The 15477-nt window shown below is 40.4% G+C and overlaps 1 protein-coding gene across 3 annotated transcripts in view; it reads right to left on the reverse strand.

Moving 5' to 3' along the window:
• LOC131092141 (protoheme IX farnesyltransferase, mitochondrial) overlaps positions 1–11370 on the reverse strand; it is a 95849-nt gene extending 84479 nt beyond the window's left edge. For 2 of the 3 annotated variants that reach the window (XM_058038682.1, XM_058038681.1), the window contains exons 1-4: positions 11283–11370; positions 10014–10138; positions 8220–8544; positions 1125–1249 (exon numbers count right to left, since the gene is read on the reverse strand). In XM_058038682.1, the coding sequence (XP_057894665.1) occupies positions 1125–1249; positions 8220–8544; positions 10014–10138; positions 11283–11325 (618 nt within the window). In that variant the 5' untranslated portion in view covers positions 11326–11370. The remainder of the gene's footprint in view (positions 1–1124; positions 1250–8219; positions 8545–10013; positions 10139–11282) is intronic. The other variant, XM_058038683.1, reaches the window with a different exon arrangement.
• Positions 11371–15477: the final 4107 nt, after the last annotated feature.

The following is a 15477-nucleotide window of genomic DNA, read 5'->3' on the forward strand; positions in this document are numbered from 1 at the left end:
GTTTCCAAGTTAGGCAAGCTACATAAACATTTCCAAGCAATTAAACATCATGCATTGTCCTTCCCATTTTGCAGAGAAAACAGAGTTAGCTGCCTGCCCCAGTTTTAAGCTCAGTGAAAGAAACACTAAAACCTGTAAAAACAGTAAATAGGACTTACTCCAGGCTGAGCAAAATGTGTGCTGATGGGTGCAATCCTGAAAAACACACCACATGCCTACAACTGAGGTGTTACAAGGTGTAAACATCAAAGAGCCCAACTCAACCAAGTTGACTCCAGAGTGTGGATCCCAGGAAACCTCCTTTACTGGAGTTCCAGGAGTCACAAGTGGTTGCTGAAACCATGAAGTGCTGTCAATAGTGGCACTGGGCTGCTCCTTCTTTTTCCAGGCCACATTTACAACTGAAAGCAACCATAGCTACTACACTTTGAAACACCATTCAGCACCACAAGTTTTACAACCTGTTCATTAGCTAGGCTTTCCTTTGGGAGAGCCCAAGAGCCACTGTGCTTCACAACTGAGCGCAGGAGAGCCAAGATCAGCATCAAGCTCCACAGGCCTGTTGACACACACAGGGAAGCTCAAGTTCAGGCACTTGGAACATCTCTGGCATGGGACAACTTCCACAAAATGGAGGTTCTCGGTTCATTCTGCAGATGTGCCGGACATACCATGATCCCAGCCTGGACAAAATCCCACTGAAGTCCCACTATAGATGTTTTAAGTGGATCTGAGCCACTCTTAAGACAGACCCAATAAGGTCATACAGTAACACAACTGAAGAATCTAGCCCATAAGGTTGGATCCCCACTGGCTATTCTTACACTCCAATTACCCAGTTCTTCCTGTCATTTCCAGGGACCCAGGCTTGGGTATTACCAAGATAAACATTATTATTGGGAGGCTTAAAACCTCATCAACTCCATTCTGTATTAACAAACTGGGCCTAGCAACCCCACTTGAATTCTCAGGCATATATTACTTCTGTGGTGTCAGTTTTAGCAGCTCAGAGCTCAGGCAGCAGCTGAAGGCACAGCACTCCCGGCCATCCAGTCACACTCCTGGCAGCGTTTCAGAAGCCAGGATGACACCGGTTTGCTGTACAGATGAAGAGATGGACTGACCTGATTGATGGAGTTGGCAGCACAGGATGCCAGGCCAGTTCCAAGGGAGGCGAGCAGGAAACAGGTGAGCTCAAAAGGGACTGGGGCCATGGCAAAGCCAGCGGACGCGGTGCTGACAACCAGAGCTGCAACGCAAGTGAGAGCACAGTTCAAAGCATCAACAAGAAACCATCTTTGTACATAACACTAGAGTTATGGCTTTCAAACCCTGAAAAAACTCTTGTGCAGATTAACTTTTTGCTATCTTTATGGTTCACACTAGCTCCAGGAACTGGATACAATTAATACAAACACTATACATAAAGAAATAAAAAATGAGATGGAGAACTGCCAGAAATGAAATAAGAAACCCAAAAGCAGCAGCACATTAGCAGAAGATGTAAGGATACAACTTGTGTCTCTGTATTCCCTATTTTATGGATTTCCTACAGGACCAAATTGCCCTACACAACATGCATAGGACAGATATTTGTTCCAGTAACTCACACATTGCTGCAAAGTCTAATGCAGAAGAAAAAAGAGTAAAAAAAAATCCCACACTGAGATACATGCTTTATATCAAATTATAGCAGGAATTTAAGCAGTGCAGAGTCAAAAAGATATTTGGGGCATGTAGCTGCAGAAATTTCACTGCACAATCTCTGTTTCCACTGCTTCTATTTGACACGCCCATTTTGGGCTGAAAGAACAATTATATCATCACAGAGACGCAACCACACTTAATGGCCTCAAAATTTCAGTGGGTTCATAAAAAATCAATTTCAGTTTTGTCATGCAAAATTGTAACTTTAGTACAGTACTGCAAACCACATCCTTAAAATAAAAATTACCCAAGTTTTAATCCCAGTATTATAATTAGCCAAATAATAGGTCTCAAAAAACTAACTTTTGGCAAGAAATAGTATGATATGACAAATACTATGAAAGTCAGCACGCTTATGGAACATCTTGCTCATAACCTTGAACCTTACAATCTGAAATTATTAATTATTAAACAGAAGGTATTTAAAGTATGTTCTGATGTAGTTGCATGCTTCAGATCTCAGCTACTTTAAATCAAAGTATCAAAATTTTCTTATGTTCCCGATTTCTATGAAGTCTCCTTTTTGTCTGAAGTTAAATGACAAATAAATAATCTTGCTGACTGAAAATACCCGGATTATCTATTAAGCAGCACTACTTGGGATGAAATACTAAATGTCATGGCAGAGACCTGCCAGTAAGGATGCACATGAAAAGTGCTCTTTTCAAGAACTGAGCCTGCCTAAGAACCTTAGGATTTAATCCTGAAAACACAATGGACAAAACTTGCTGCTCATCAAAAATTTTCTCTAAGTATTAAAGTCCACAGATGGCTGAATATTATAATAATAATATGCATAATATAATAAGTATTAATTATATAGCCTTGTTACGGATTCACAGGCTACTTCTACAATACAGTGGATCTATGACAAAACTTCACCCTTCTGAGCAGCTCTGAAAGAATCACAGATTCTGCTACCTCACCAGACAAATGAACATGAAGGTACTGATCATTCTGAAAGACTAGATCCTATTTATTATATAATTACAACACTATGTTAGTTTCCAAACTCTTGAATCCTCCTTAGGAATGCACAAAAAAAACATGAAATGCATTGGTACAACTGAGAAAGTTCAAAAAATGCACTGAAAATGACAGTGAACAGTGGCATTTGCATTTCCAAGAGTGATTACATTCATTTTTTTTTGCATAATAAATCACATGCTCACTTCTAGACAAGAATTTAATTAAAACTTATCTTAGAGAGCACTTTACACCAATTTATTAGGGGAAAACACCAGCTCATTTACTGGAGAAGAAAGGTGGAATGGATTGGCAACCAGTCAGTGTAACATTACTACTATCCTGACCCCAAAGAAATTCTAACACTGTACAGTTACAACACTAATTAAAGTCCCCATTGATTTCTCTAGATTAATTTTAGCCAGTGATTTGAGCATGACTTATCAGGATCTCATTTAAAAAGGCTGCAGTACATCCTCTCCCATATCTCAGTAAAGCAGGTACTACTTCTTGTTTGGGCAGGGTTTGCACACCAGGCATCCCCTGCTTTCCTCATCGCCCAAATATTCCAATACAGCATATTAGCAGTAAATAGGAAAATGCTCCCTTTGGATTGGAAAGTTTATTTTCTTTAACTGTGGAAGCAATAATTTACTCTTCAACTTCCCTCATGGAGGAAAAGTGTATTTAACTGAGATCACATCAAGGGAATGAGGTCACTGACTCTGTTTGTTTTTTAATCCCTGTTAGTTTAGTGCATTAGGGGCCAAATTAACTTCACCTTATTGCATAATAGATGGAATCGATCCTTTCAAGACTTGTTGATGGGAGCTGGCATTATACACGCTCTTCAAAAAGAAGCCAAGATTTAAACTTATGATCTCAGCCTAAGCCCTATTTTCAGTCTTTTAAACATTTTTTGCTTTAACAAAAATTAACAGAGGACATTTGTCTCCCACGTCAGTGTAGATGAAAAAGAAAATGCTAATGGATTGGTGACAAAGAGTGAATTATAATGTTTCTGGCATAAAAAACACAGTCCAAAAGTTTAGTGTGTTCTTTACATTCCTTTTCCACTTCATCACAATGTGCTCTGCCTATATAAATCTTTCGTATTTATAGCATGTGAATCATTATGCCATATTTTGTTTACCTACTATTAAAAAGTAGCCAAGCCAAAATAAAAGCACAGAAAGCCAAAGCAAATCAATCTTGCTCTGGAATTCCCTTCTACTCCTGTACTGGTGATATATCAGTACATAAAGAAGGAGAAAAGCAAATGCATTTTTACTTTTTTTTCAACAATTTCACTGCTTTACTGCAAAAGTTTCTATAGCCCTTAAAAGAAAGTTGCTTCCCAAAAGCTGAAGAAATACTCCTTCCTGAGTTTTCATACTTCAGTTTCTAGAAAGCCAACTGTAGCAGCAGTATTTAGAAATCCTCATCTAACCAACAAGTCCTTTGTAAACCCAGGTTTGTTTGGGAACATCAAAGTGTTGATACAGATTATAACCTGCACATTAATAAAGGCCACACTCCTGAAGCAAACTTAAACTTGGGGAAATCATTTGAAACAAATCTGCACCAAATCATGCAAAATTCAAGTGCAATATTACAAACAGAACAGATAACCTCTTGCCATCAAACAATTTTAAAATACTTTGCTAAAAATGAACTACAGTAATGGTTTCTTTTTATTTCATTTGCTTTTCTTGTAGCATGGAAAACTAATTGCCAGAATGCTTTAGTTTCTTTGATGGGATAATAGTTACTGGTTTAATAATCACAAAAGAACTACTTTGGCAAGTATATTAAATATATTTAGAACTGTTAATAAAGGTAAACTGGCAATAATCAGAACAGTAACAACTAATAAATATTTTTCAAAGTTTCCGGCCATACTGAAGTTTTCATTTAAAGAATAAATGCTATTATTCCGGAATTAACTGGGAACATAGAAGACCTCCACTAAAGTAAATGCATTTTTTTACTATAGCAGCTATTACCACACCTTCAGCCTACAAACACAACACAGACCCCTTATGTAGTCATTGTTGCAGTTTGGTAAGCATCAAGAGTCAGTCTGCAAAACCAGATCTTCATCATCGTGTCACCAATACACAACAGACAAGAGATGAAGTAGGATGTTCACAATCACACCTTTAATCAGTACCAAATATCTCAGGCTTCTGGTTTCAGGTTCAGCACATTTGTGCTAGAGGATCACTATTCCACAGACAGAAATCCATACAGAAGCAATACATCCAATACTGTTTGCTAGTATTCACAACAGAATTATTTTCTTATAACAAGATGTATGAAAAAAATTTCTAGTTTAGTCTTCAAAACTGAAAATGCTCAGAAATCAGCATATTTGTCTGCACACGTTGACCCACATCTTAGACAGGTGCTATGTAATCAGATTCAAGTAGGTTGGAAAAGACCTCCAAGATCAACAAGTCCAGGCTGTGACTGATCACCACCCTGCCAATTGCACTAAAGCACTGAGCACCATCATCAGTCTTTTCTCAAAGACACAAGGCGCTGTACATCACAGAATCATGGAATCACTGAATGGTTTGGGTTGCAAGGGACCTTGAACATCATCTATTTCCAACCCCCTATGGGGTGGAGGGGGGTGGAATCTATCCCAGGTTGCTCCAAGCCCCATCAAACCTGGCCTTGAACACTTCCAGGGATGGAACAGCCTGTTCCAATTTAGCTGCTTGTCCTCACAGAAAGACCAACATGCTACAGGAGCAACAACAAGGAAATGTCCACAAACCCTAAAGCGTTATCTAAGGGAATACTCATCATTTTTCATATCATGCTTTCATCAATTTGCCCAAACTAAAAACTGAACTTTGATTTTCCTGTGGTTTTACATATAGTTCATCTGAGTTTTCATTTGTAATCCTTGGAGGAAACATTACTTAAATCTAGACTTGAAGTTAAATTTACGAAGACGAGACAACCTGAAATTCCTAGTGTGTGCATGCATTACAAATTGCTGGAATTTCCTTATTCCCATCCCTTCCCTTGTCTCTCTGCTATTTTCAGTTACACAGCAGCTTTAGGATCAAGTTGAAAACAATGCATTTATAATTCTGAAAATCTATCAGACAGATGCATTAGCTTTCCAAGTGCCTGGGTGGTAGGATACAGCTGTTCAGAGAGCAGCCAACATAAAACACCACAGAGATGGGAATGGATGAAAATTGAACCCAAAAAGGTAGATTACGTGACATTTAATGAAAAGTTCCCTAATTGTTTTCTATGGCAAAAGAATATAAACAAAAATCTATTCCTGTTTTTAAGGCAGAGTTTCTAACGGCAGAGTCACAAAAGCTGCAGTTTACATGAAGCATGGAAATAGCAAAACTCATTTCCTTTCCAAGGTGAAGTACAGTTCATACTACAAACAAAAAAATCTCTTTCCAGCAGCAACAGGAAAAGAACAGAGCATAAGGAAGTCCCATTTTGGCATCATGCAGAGTTTGTTTTTTTGTTATTTTATACTCTAAAAAGTATAAATAAAGTGTCTGCCAAAAAAACCACACAGGATATGAGATCTATCACAACTTCACGGGTGAAAGGAACTGAGTTGAATGACATTTGCAACTTAAAAACTGACCTCAGAGAATATATTCTTCTTTAAAAAAAAATCAAAGAACTACAACACCACAGTCTTTACAGAATATATAATTTGTCTAAATGATTACACAAGTTGTTAAAAATTTTCCTTGCTCTACATATTACACACAGTCTTATTCCTGCTTATGTCCTATCCTATCCCATGACCAATAAACAACAATAGAACTCTCCTTCTACAAAATCATCTTCATCCAACTTACTCTTTTACACTTTCCACTTACAAAAAATCTGCACACCAAACACATAAAGATCACAACGAGAAAAGAGGGTAAGTTTTTCCCTGTATCTCTCTATACCTTCTCAATAGATGAAGTTTACTACATTTACCTAGGATCAAGAATTCCTCCAAGCACATGAGAAGACAGAGATAGACTAAAATCACAGTCCCTTTCCCAACAGGCTTGCAAGCTTGATTAAAAATTGTACAGCTGTTCAGAAACTAGCAGTCAAGCTTACACTTCAAAAGGCACTGTCATAAAAAACAATAGTCCTGAAGGGAATCAAATTCCTTAACCTTTGCCTTCTATACCCTATTTTAAACCTAGAGTGGTGCTTGCCTAGTTAAAAGAGGCTACCAGGAACTGTTGAAGAGTTTTGCAGCAACTCTGAGGCCACACAGAAATGTATCTCATGAAATTGTTTTCTCTTGAAAATGACACTCTCCCATCTTGCTGAAGTTGTTGAAACTCCCATTTCAAGAAGCACCAGTAACACTGAGATGTGGTACAAGCACTGACCTTACCCATCAGCAAACATATAAAAAAAACCTCAAGTGGTTTCAACAATAGTCAATTTTCTTTCTCTCTGTTCCCTTAATCAGCACAAAATAAATGACCTAAGGCTTTATAAAAACAATGAGGAAAAAAATTAGGATGTGCATACAAGATCAGTTGTGCCAAGCCCAAAACACAAGATTTATCAGGAACACAGATGAAAATGTAAATTACCATTACACACTCTATGTGGTCAGCAAGATTTTTCCACAGAAAAACAAACAATGAAAACTCATATATTGCAAGACAAAAAAGTTTTTAAAAGTAAAGTGAATTCAGGACATTCATTATAACAAATTTTTAGAGCAAAGAACAGTCTTGTTATGAGGAATTCACTTGACCAACTGGAGAGCGCCCAGGCAAGGACTTAGGAAATTACATTTCTGTTCTTGGACTTTATATCACAGACAAGATGTAAGGCTTTGGTCAGATAATTAGAGCCTCCTTAGAAATAAAAGTATACACAGCACTACCTATTGGCAAAGGAGTAATTTATAATTGTTCCTATTGGCAAAGGAGTTACATAAAGTCGTTAAGTATTATTACTTGAACAAGACAAAATGTAGTTAAGGCTGCAAGGCAATTGCTTAACAAATTGCCGGTTTGAAAAGACAACACTATCAATGACTGAAAAGTAAATCAGATCTTCTTTTACAAAACTCAATCAGTCAGATTCAAACATTTTCCTTTCTAATATAGGAAACCATTGGATTATCTTACCTTGGGACTTCTAGTGCTAATTTCATAACCAGCAGTACTATAGTGCAAGGTATGTAAATAAGACAAAACACTGGAAAACTTATGCAAGACAACCTCAAATATTGAACACATTATTTGTAAATTCACTTCCTTACCCAGTTTCACTGTAGTCTGTCTATTAACACTTGCTTATTTCCCAGAAACTAGCTGATTCTCATAGTTTTTAAACAAAATTAATGGGACAACTATTAAATGCTTCCATAAAACAATTTTCCTAGCACATACTTGATTGAAATTGACCCAACTTAGCATCAATAAAGTGGGAATTATCACACGCAAAACTAAACCATACCAGTAACATACCAAAGAATTCTGCTTCAAGCAGAATGCAGAGAAATGAGAAAAAATTACCAGTAATACCTGTAAGCTTGATTTTGGACAAGCGTGCCAAAATTCCTGGCAAATCATCCAGCCGTAGCTTCATTTCTTTCCATTGTCTGTCTTCCTTGGATTCAGCTCCCCCTGGTACGACTGAGTCTTCAGTTTCTGCAGCTGATTTCACTTCTCTCAACTCATTTCTGCTTGACATCTCAGACCATGACTGAGGAACAGGTGAAGCTGAGCTAATTTTGTGTACAACCTTTTTTTCCTGATCCAATTGCTGAAGGTCATGAAAAGGAGACACAATTGAATCGTACTTGGGCTTGGCTCGTTGACTGAGGTCTTTGTTGCACTGTGTTACATACTAAATACAATGAGAAATGTTAAAACAAATAGATAAAAGATATTTTTGTCCATTTCACTTTATTAACACCAAGAATATTACTACTGTTTTATTCTTGTTACAAGAATTACTTCTATGACACAACTGAGTTAATCTAAATTTCAGACACTTATTTCACACGCAGACTTCTGAAGTTGGCTTAGTTATTACAAAAGCAGCTTTACAACTCACAGCTGAATCAATGTTTACGTAAGCTTGGAAAATTGCATCTGAATGTTTACTTCCCCCCCAACAGCTACAACAGCAAACTCTTTGTTCATATTCAAAACCACTACGTAATCCAATGTAACTTACAACTGATCAATTTCACAGAATAATAAAGGTTGGAATGACCTCCAAGGTCATTGAGCCCAACCTTTGACCAAACAAAATTCACCTTTAAACAGGGAAATATACAAATGCCCACACAACTTCAGTTTCCAAACATAAGCACTAAACTTATGCATATTTAATAATGAAAAAATTTAAAATATTCCAAAAAAGACAATCTACCACCTATTATATAAAATCATCTCCCATATTAGTCTATTATTATTTATGCCAACTTTTTTAAATTAATTAGACAAAAAATTTCAAAGGAAAATATGTTGAACAATAAATCAGAATAGAGTTGTTTGCTCTCTTTTAGAGCTCACAGAATAAACACAGAATAAGAAAAAGAGCATTTAAATTCTCTTGTCATATTTTCTTCCCCCAAATATTCTATCTATTTCAAGCACCAGAAGCATAGAAATAAAGAACTTTCAACCAATCCTGATTTCAAGTGTACAGTAGTAATTACAATGAGGAAGAGTGGTCTGCAACTCTGAATGAGCAATGTGAATACACTTCAAACCAGCAGCACAATTTAAAAAAATTGCTACCATCCACCACCATATGATACAACTGGTCAAAGAAGATGACATAATTTCAAGGGGCTTAATGATAATTACAGCTTATTTAATACCTAAAACTAACAGCACACTGTAAATGTAACCCATTAATTTAATGAGCTCAGGAATTTTGACTCAAATAAACCAATGAACTGAGAACACACCACCTCCACAAGTGAGTTCCATCTACTACTTGTATGACTGCTAGCCAAGATGTGACTTTATTATAAAAAGTGACTTTTTAATAAATAATTATTTAAAAATAATTTTATGTCAAGTTTCTCAGCAGGAGGTGAGTGCCCTATTTCAAGGGTACAGAAGCCTCCTGTCAAGCAGGGGAGACTTTGCAACACAAGGCACTGTCCTTGCTACAGAAGGTTTCCGCCAGCCTGAGATGTTTTAGGACCCCAAATGCTTTGACTGATTTAGTGAAAAATGGAGACGCTTAAATTAGCTGAGTTTGGCTGATAAGAAAATTACTCTTATCAACTAATCTCCATTTTGACTTATCACATGGGATGAATGAAAATTAGGGGATAGATACACTCCTTGACTTACCATTCGTTTGAGAAAGTTGAAGTACTGAAACGTAATCAACTTGTTGCTGGCCACATGGTAAAGGTGCACAAACCGGCACGGTATCTGCCGTGCACCAGCGCTCCTCAGATGCCACACAAATAATCCTGCTTAACGGAAAACAAGAAAAAAAGTAACAGCAGATTCCAGTTTCTTCTCTGCCACTGAGTTTGCTTCTAATTGAGACTACAGTGCCTACTGTCAGCTGTGACACAGGACACCCCCACAAATGGGAACCAGGGTGAGGTAATGGAAAATGTTTGTTTCTCCAGGTGAAAGACAAGACACTGCAGAATCATGGAATCCTTAAAGATGGAAAATACCTTGAAGATCAAATCTCAGTATTAACCCAGCACAGCCAGGTCCACTACTGAACCATGTCCCCAAGTATTACATCCACATGGCTTTTTACCCCTTACAGGGATGGTAACTCTATCACTGCCCTGGGCAGCTTGAGCCAGTGCCTGACCACCCATTCAGAGAAGAAATTTTGCCTAATATCCAACAGAAACTTGCCCTAGCCCAACTTGTGGCTGCTTCCTCTTATCCTGTCCCTTGCTTCCTAGGAGCAGAGCTCAATCTCCACCTAGCTGCACCCTCCTGTTAGGGAATTGCGGAGAATGGGAAGTTCCCTGAGCCTCTTTTTCTTCAAGCTGAGGATCCCCCCAGCCTCCTCAGCTGCTTCTGGTGCTCCAGACCCTTCCTGAGCTCCGTTCTCTTCCCTGGACACATTCCAACCCCCCTTTTTCTTTCTTATCCCAAGAGGCCCAAAACTACACTGTAGGGAAGTCCCAATAATTTTGGGCGTTTCTTCCAAATTCCCGAGCATCAGTAAGACGTATTTTCACAGAATATCCTGAGCTGGAAAAGACTCACAAGGATCATCGAATTCAATTCCTGGCCCTTCCCAGGACACCCCAACAATCCCACCCTGACCTGGAAAGGGTTATCTAAACGCTGCTTGAGCTCAGGCAGCCTTGGTGATGGAGCATCATACAACACAGTATTGTCCCACTACTATATACACTATCGACAAGATTATCTTGGCGAGGAATCAGCTGTCATAGGAGAGCCCCAAAGTCAAACACGTGTGGAGGACACACAGCGCAGTGTGGCACACGGGGACACGCCGCACACGGGGACACGCACACGCATAGCCTTGCAGGCTCCGGGCACCGCTCCACAGAGCAGCCCCGGGCCGTCCCGGCCCTGCCCGCACACCGGCCCTCTCGCCCTACGGCTCCGCGGTACCTGCGAGCGCCCGGGGCGGGCGGCAGCTGCGGGCGGCGCTCATGGCCGCGGCTGCTGCGCCGCTCTCCCCTCACCGCCCGGGCGCCGCCATCTTGCCGGCGCGACCTCCAAACGCTTTCCGGGTCGGCGCTGCTGCGGAGGCGGAGCGGCCATGCCGGGGCTGTCCCGACCGGGGGGCGGTCGTGTCCGGGCCGTCCTGGAGCCTTGGGCTGCTCGCCGACGGGGGTGGCCGTGCCCGAGGGAGTGGGAGTTTTTTTTATACCGAAGTTTGAAATTCCCCAGGCCAATATATAAAAGCGGCGTGGAAGGAGTCAAAAGGCTTTTCTCTACCGGTAAGAAATAAACGACCTAAAATAACAGAATCACAGAATCGTTTGTGTTGGAAGGGACCTCTGGAGATCACCCGGACCAATGCCCCCTGCCCAGGCAGGGTCACCCGGAGCAGGGGACACAGAAACACATCCAGGTGGCACTGGAATGTCTCCAAACAGGGAGACTCCACGCCCTCCCTAGGCAACTGTGCCGGGGCTCTGCCACCCTCCATGGCAAGAAGTTCTTCATGTTGAGGTGGAATTAAATATGTTCTGGTTCATGGCTACTGCTCCTTGTCCTGTCACTGGGCACCACTGAGAAGAATCTGGCAACATCCTCTTGGCATCCTTGGAGCTACATATATGCATTAATGAGATTTTCCCCTCAGTCTTCCCCAAACTAAACAGGCTCAGCTCCCATAGTCTCTCTTCATATGGAGATGCCCCAGACCCTTCATCATCTTTGTGGCCTCCACTGGACCCTCTCCAGTAGTTTGTCTTTTTTCTTCTGAGGAGCGCAGAACTGGACACAACATTCCAGATAACGAGGAAGAAAATTTAGATGTACAAACAAGATCAGTTGTGCAAGTCCAAAGCATGAGATGTATCATCAACCCTGAGATGAAAAGATAAATGACCATTATACAGTTTATGTCGTCAGCACACTGCAATGAAACAAAAAGTTTCAAAATTGAATTAAGGACTTTTTATTATCAAAAGTTGTTATGGCTAAGAAAAACAGTTCTTGGAGGGAGATGCGGGTGAGATTGCTCCTGCAGAACAATCTCACCAAAAGTGCCAGAGCAGTTACTCACCCAGTGAACCAGCCAGTGAGCCTGAGTGAAGAACCAGGGTGTCATTTTTGGGGTACAACAACAGGGGACAGCTTTCAGTGGGAGCTAGGGCCAGATGGGAGATCTCAGTCACTTTTCCCATGAGCAAGTGCCTAGAGCCCTGCCTGGAGCCTCCTCATGGCCTCTGCCAGGCATGGGGGCTGTTCTCTCTGCTGCATCCTCTGGCTCATCCCCAGGGAAAAGTTGTCGCCAGGATGTGGAGTCTGGCACAGCAAGAGGGTGACCAGGAGTGCATTGGGACAGTGCAAAATCCTTGTAAAACAGCCAAGAGAGGGCTAATAAAAAATGAATCACTGCTGTAATTCTATGGAGTCTCATTCCCAAAAGAACCTGAGCTTTAATGAGCCAAATTCTTGGTTAAAAAAAAAAAAAAGTGTTTAGTTTCTAGAGTCATTTTTGAAATGGAAGGTTTGGTTTCTATACTCCTTGCATAAAATACGCATTTCAGGGGGTCATATTGAAGAGCTGTTGCAGCTGTCCTTTTGCACCATGCCCTCATACATGTTCTGGGGGTGGCTGGATCCTTTGCTAAGCTGATTCAACTTGCTAAACTGAAAGGGAGAAATTGCTAATTCTGCTGGTTATACTGTTTGAACTGGTCCTGCACGGGCACCATTGTAAAGGTTGAAAAGCTAAAGCAGGGCAAAGAGAAAGTGTCTTGGACCAGAGTCTGAACAAAAAGGGAGGGGAATGGTTAGGACTGCTCCAGCTGTAAGGCATAATTGCACCCCCAGGCATCTTTAAAGTGTTTTCTCCAAAGAGTTTAAGTTCAGAAGATGTAGGCTATAAGTCACTTAAATGCTTTTGAAAGTCACTCTCAATATTTTTTCATGGAAATATTCCTCAGAACCATCTTCCTCCCAGGCTTTCATTTCTTTATGGTGCTTAAATTCATGCAAAAGTCATCTTAAATCATTATTAGGAAGATAAAATGAAAACACTCACTCTAATTCACTGAGAATATCCTACTTCAAAGCATTTATTTCCTTCTATTTGGGGAGCTAGGGAGAAATTAGGACTTCACATTTCTTACAGTTAATATCCGGTTTTACTTCAAGTTCTCATCACCGAGCGTATATCACTTTGCAGTTCCTATTTGCATCTCTCGTTTTTGCCCTTTGTTCTGCCCTTAAATTTACACCTGCTTAGAAATCCCAGTAGCAAAATGATAGTTGCTGAATTTCTCTTTACTGTGCAAAGGTAAGTTGCAAGCCAGAGCCAGAGAATATTAGTACCTGCTCGAGAAGGAACAGAATGTTGTTTCTTAGCTGAGTTAAAATGGGTTCAAACATATGAGGGTGTGACCAGATGGGCTGGATGTGTTAGAAGCACACACTTGCTATAGAAAATTAAATATTTTCTTTGAGGACCAGCAACTACTCATTTAACAAAATAATGCTATGAGGTTTTTGAATATGAACAGGAACAAAGAATGGTAAGTAATGGTTCAGTACCTCCCAGCAATAGGTAAGTGCCTCTTCATCACTCATTGTCTCACACAGCACATCCCCATGTGGATGCCCATGGCCAGAAGCCAACACTGGCAAGCAGTGACTGTGTGCAACATTTGATTTCTTCCATGTCTTTGTGAGTGAGAATTTTTTATGGTAGTGCTTCTTTTGGGAGATAGATAAAGAGTCCTGCCTCCTGGCTGGAGAACTCTTCTGGTGAATGGCAGAGAGGGACCACTCCCTGCTTCCCCACTGTGCAGTGGGCTGGGATGAAGATGGCTCCCACTTCCATACAAAGTGTTAGGAAAGCTTCCATTGCAGCCCAATAGAAAAGAGATACGAATTCAGAAATCTCAGAAAGTGCTGCTTGCTGGCATCTCCAGGAACATGCAAAGCCCTGATGTGGGGAGTATCTGGTTCTCTGAGGTCCTCATGTACAAATAGGATTCATGTCCCCTTGGATGAGCATGAGCAACTAATAGGGGCATAAAATGCCAGTGAACTTAGGCTGGGTCTGATCTTCATAACGTAAATCAGAAGACACTTTTGCTGAGGTCAGTGGAGCTGCAGTGAGGAAAAGCCACCAGTGTGAGGCCCATCACAGCCATTTGCACAGGGATGAGAAGAAGGTATGTGAAAGATTTCCCTGCAAATATACCCTTTAGTTCTGTAGGGCTGATGCATCCATTTATACTTGCATAAGGAAGATAAAGTAAAACAGCACCAATCCCAAGTGGTAACCTGATATACTGTCTGCAGTAGAATCAGTGTCACAAAGAAAATTCAGGAAATCTGGCTGGAGCCATTTGTCAATGGTTTATTGCACTGTTGAGGCTAAGCTGGAGCGATAAAAACAGGGAACTCCAGAGTTCATAGTAATGTACATCAAGAACTGGGGGTATTTGGACTTCCTGAGCTCCTTTGATGTCCTTTTGTTGCTCAACTTGCAAATTAGGCTGTGAGTTTGGGAGCCTGAGTTTAGATACTCATTTTTAAAAAGACTAATCTGAATTTCTAACGGAAAAAAAAAAGAAATTGCTTCCCCTGGAAAACAGCCATTCCAAAACAATTTCCCCTAAAATTCTCACTAGGGGTGATAAAAATCCACAGCAAGGGGGGGAGGGAGAGGGGGGGGAAGAGAAAGATGAATTAATGTTCTTTTAAAGAACTTCTTACAACTGATTTCTAGTGAGGAATGGCCAATGTTGTTAATATGCAATTGGATCATCTACAAGTCCTGGGATGACTGATGAATGGACAAATTCCAGGGCTGGAGACAAACACTGTCTTCCTCTCCCAGAACTCATTTCTTCTTCCACAGGCTGCCTAAACCTCCAAAAGAAATTATTCGATGCTGTATTAGTGGTTTAATTAAAAGTTTTCATGTGCAGGTCACCTTTCCATTAATTTCCACCAGCCTCTGAATGGCTGGTGGAAATTAATGGAAAATAAAAGCATAGCAACAGGGAAAGGCTTTGAGCTCATTTTATGAGGAGAGCTGCTAACCTGCTGCCCTGGTGTTTATAACACATGCACTGTGCCTAAAAGACATGAAAGACCGAAGCTGCGCCTACATGAA

The sequence above is a fragment of the Melospiza georgiana genome, chromosome 21 (genome assembly GCF_028018845.1).
Source record: "Melospiza georgiana isolate bMelGeo1 chromosome 21, bMelGeo1.pri, whole genome shotgun sequence".
NCBI classification, from domain to species: Eukaryota; Metazoa; Chordata; class Aves; order Passeriformes; family Passerellidae; genus Melospiza; species Melospiza georgiana.